The sequence below is a fragment of the Pinus tabuliformis genome, chromosome 4_1, assembly GCF_031772625.1.
Source record: "Pinus tabuliformis cultivar Carrire ecotype Pingquan chromosome 4_1, CPIR1, whole genome shotgun sequence".
In the NCBI taxonomy this organism is placed as follows: Eukaryota; Viridiplantae; Streptophyta; class Pinopsida; order Pinales; family Pinaceae; genus Pinus; species Pinus tabuliformis.
This window is the reverse complement of record NC_142303.1, coordinates 781336680-781340982: the sequence shown is the minus strand read 5'-3', so window position 1 is coordinate 781340982 and position 4303 is coordinate 781336680. Positions and strand designations below refer to the sequence as shown.

At 38.6% G+C, this 4303-nt stretch overlaps 1 protein-coding gene across 1 annotated transcript; it reads left to right on the top strand.

The window, feature by feature from the left end:
- Positions 1 to 1934: 1934 nt before the first annotated feature.
- Positions 1935 to 3193, top strand: LOC149178467 (cytochrome P450 86B1-like). Its single transcript, XM_089422110.1, has 3 exons — positions 1935 to 2209; positions 2260 to 2730; positions 2812 to 3193. The coding sequence occupies exons 1-3, from the start codon at positions 1935 to 1937 to the stop codon at positions 3191 to 3193; spliced, it is 1128 nt and encodes a 375-aa protein (XP_089278236.1).
- The last annotated feature ends 1110 nt before the right edge of the window (positions 3194 to 4303 follow it).

Sequence of the window (4303 nt, the reverse complement as noted above, 5' to 3'; positions counted from 1 at the left end):
ATGCCCATATTTTTTACAATAATAACATTGGACATTGGATTTTTCATACCTTTGTCCTTGAGCATGATGTTGTCCACTTTGTTGGTTGCTACCTTGGCCTTGGTTCTGATTTGGATTGCTGCCTCTTCCTTCAGCATTTGCTGGACTGTTCCTTCCACCTCTGTTTTGGCTTCTGCCTCTTCCTCTTTTGCTTCCTCTGCCTTGAACTCTTCCTCTTCCAAAGGACATATGGGTCTTGAAGGCTTACTCTAGAGATGAGTTTTCATTTCTACTCAACCTTTGCTCATGTGTTATTAGTGATGCATGAAGTTCATCAATTGAAAAGTTTGTGAGATCCTTTGTCTCTTCTATGGTGGTGACAATCACATCTAACTTTGAGGGTAGGACCCTCAATAGTTTCTCCACAATCCTCCTTTCTTCAAGTGTTTCTCCATGAGACCTTATCTCTGTGACCAGACCAATCACATGTGTGAAGAATGAGTCAATATTATCTGACTCCTTCATGCACAGGTTCTCAAAATCTCTCCTCAGCAACTGTAGCTTTGCTGTCTTCACTTTCTCCATGCCTTGATAGGCTGTCTTGAGAGTTTTCCATGCTTCTTTGGATGTCTTGGCTGCTGATATCCTTGGAAACACACTCTCATGCACTGCTTGATACAAAAATACGAGGGCTTTTGAATCCTTCTTCTTATTTCTCTTCAACGGATCTTTCTCTGCCTGAGTTAATCTATTAAACTCATCTTCATCTTCTGGTTCTTCAAACCCATATTCAACAAGTTCCCATAAGTCTTGTGAGTCAAACAGGGCTCTCATGGTTATTGCACAATAGTCATAGTTTTTCCCATTAAACTGTGGGAGCTGAGTATTAAAAATACCCATGCTAGTGCTGGTGCTGGAGCTGGAGCCAGCCATTCTTGCACTCTAAACTATGCTTCAAATATCTGACTGTGTATTTAAAAATCACTGACTGTCTTCAACAGCTACACAGGAAAAAAAACTTTGAGAAATACCTGAATCCTTTCTTGACTGTGTCTTCACTCTGCTGGAGAAGCTGCTGCAGCAAAGAAAATCCTTCCCTTCAGCTTCTTTGACAGCTTCAAAGAACCTGGCTCTGATACCACTGTTGGGACTTTTCTGGTAAATTCCAAAACAAAAAAATTTGAACAGAGAACAATGCTCTGTTTTTCTCCAGGATCTTAACACAAAAAAAAATTCTGAGCAGACAGAGTTTTACACATACAAATAAAACTTGTATTCATTAATAAAATGCCTGATACAAAATAAGATCTTCTTCCTCCAACAGAAGGATTACACCAGTTCCAAAAGGAATTTACTCTGTCTCTGCAACAACAAAAAAAATACTCTGTCTCACAATAAAAATTCAACACTATTGTGTAAAATATTTATTTACGCATTGTTGCGTTAAATTCCATATGCCCTCAAAAGAAACATTACATATTCAACCAACAAAAATTAACATCCATACGCTGCTGCCTATCTTCTCATTACATTTCATATGCAATCAACGACATCTCAGAAATTCACACTGCTTTGTAATTTTTTGTTTCTCTTCTTGCTTGGACGTTGTTGCGTTCTTCCCTTTTTTTTACATTACATTACAAAAAAATGCAACAACTACATAAAAATTACATATATGTTTTTACTTCTTTCGTAAAAAAAAAACTACACCCATACTCCCGTGGAAAATATAAAACATTAAAATTAAAAAACTTACCTACATTTACGATCATAGTAAATTGCATTAAATTACTTTCCTGACAAGCCGACAGTCAAATGAAACTTTTACTCCACACAAGGTTCATGGATCAATGGTGGAGACCTGTACAACAACTTGGTTTCAATCGGACGATGGACAACGTTGAATTCAATCAGACAGATATCGCTTGCCCAAACAAAACGAACGTTACGTCCCGATGAAAAGCTGTTTTGCAAAACGTATTGGGGACATGCGTCAAATGGTGATTGTATCAGGGGCGTTTGAGAGAATACCACCAAATTGTGAAAAGTGGTGCGATAAAGACAAGAAGTTTTCCGGAATAGTTTTACGGTCGCCGTTTAATGGTCGCTACAGTTGGAATTACAATTTCAACAGATTGGATTTCACAAATCCTGATCGGATGCGGTGGAACTTTATTGCCGAAGGCCTTCCGCAAACCACTGTCCTTACCATCAATCCAGCAAATGTGGAGTACATTCTCACAACTAAGTTTTCAAGTTTTCCAAAGGGCCCGCTTTCAGGCGCGCATTTACAGATTTTTTCGGCGACAGAATGTTTAACGTCGATGGAGAAGTATGGATTCATCAAAGAAAGGCGTCTGTGGGAGAATTTAACTCTGTATCTAGTCCCACTTATGGGTTAAAGTCCGTACAAGACTCCTTGCGCCAAAATCTCATCCCTATTCTGGACAACACCATAGATTCCAAAGGAAGCGCGATCGATCTTCAAGGCATGCTATTTTGTTTCACGTTTGACAACATCTGCAAAATTGCGTTTGGAGTGGATGTGGGGTGTTTATCTGCATCTCTTCCAGCCATTCCCTTTGTCAAAACATTCGACGAAGCTATTGAAGCATCCTGTAGTCGATTTAGAACGCCTATATATTTGAAAAAGATCCTGACGTGTTTGGGTTTGGGGATCGATGCGAAACTTAAGTTTGCTTTGAAGACCATCGACCAGTTTGTGATGGAGATTGTTTCATCTAGAAGGGAGTAATTGGGTATGGGAAAAAGAGGTATGTCTTGTAGCCGTGCAGATATATTATCTATTTTTATGAAATCCTTCGATTAAAGTGGAATCCCGTATTCCGACACATTCGTAAGAGACATTTGTCTAAGCTTCATTCTTGTCGGCAACGACACAACATCCGTGGCACTTTCCTGGTTCTTTTGGCTGCTTCTTCAACATCCGCATGTGGAAGAAAATATTTTGAAGGAGATCCAAAGAATTTTAAAGAAGAGATCAGTTAATGTCAAAGTCGGTGATCCACTTTGTTTCAGCAGGAAGGAGCTGAAGGAAATGCATTACCTGCATGCATGTCTATCCGAGGCAATGAGACTCTACCCTCCTATGCCATTGGATGGAAGGGAGGCGATAGAGGACGAGGTATTGCGTGATGGGATTGCTATGAAGAAGGGGACTGCTATTTTTTACGTTAATGATTCCATGGGATGAATGGAAAGCATCTGGGGCAGAGACTGCATGGAATTCAAGCCAAAGAGATGGCTTAGTGATGAGGGTGTTTTTATGAACCAATCTGTTTACAAATATCTGGTTTTCCATGGAGGCCCTCGCAGGATTCTAGATTCTTGTAGATCAGATATTTCTAGATCTCCACACCGCTATTAGTTTCTATATCTTAACACCACCATTAGTTTCTAGATCATTCCAGATGAATCACATACAGGATTCTAGATCCTCATTCTGCCTCTATAAATTTATAATTTCTCTGGCCAAGGAAAGCAAGCCAAGTCCCAAGCCTATTATGTAATGCAAAGTGATTTCTGTTCTCCAGTGATTGTTTTATCTATTCCACTGTTTCTAATTGAGTAATCTTGTTGTTTCTCCATTTGTCTGTCTCTGAATTATTCTCTGCTTTTGCTGTCTAAGTCTCTAAGTATAAATCTGTTGTGTGTTATGTATGCTTTGATCTAACAAATAGATTTTGCATATTTGCATATGAAGCACGTAGCAGTGTCCATTTTATATCGTTACAGACTGGTTAATGAAAGTGAACAACTGAAATACAAGGTACGTGGATTGACTCTCTTTATGAAAAATGGGCTGAGGGTTATCCTCCAACCAAGAGGAACTAAGAAATAAGGTCTATATGATACATTACAACATTTATTTGTGACAACGTTTGCTAGTATATTTGTACGACAAATGTGAGTTCCCAACGTAATTTATAAATATCTACTGTGAGTCGAATAGCCCATAGCCCATTTTTTATTCCACTATGTACTCCCCATGTTTTGTCGATGTAAGGTTTACCATGTTCCTTATTTATTCGTTGAACCTTTCAATGAATCCAAAGTCCTGTGATTGGTGCAAACATAATGATGCAGTAAATTCATAATACTACTATGGCTGGAGTGGTAAGGCACTGGTGCAGTGACTTGGTGGAGTTCAACCCATCATATGACTTAATGATGAGGGTAGGAGTTGTTTTTAGTATGGAAATTTGGCGGAAAAATTTGAGGTGAAATTTTGATTTGTGTTATTTAAATTGGTTTTTTTTTATTGTATATGTGTATTTAGCACCCTCAAAAAAATTTAGGGCAC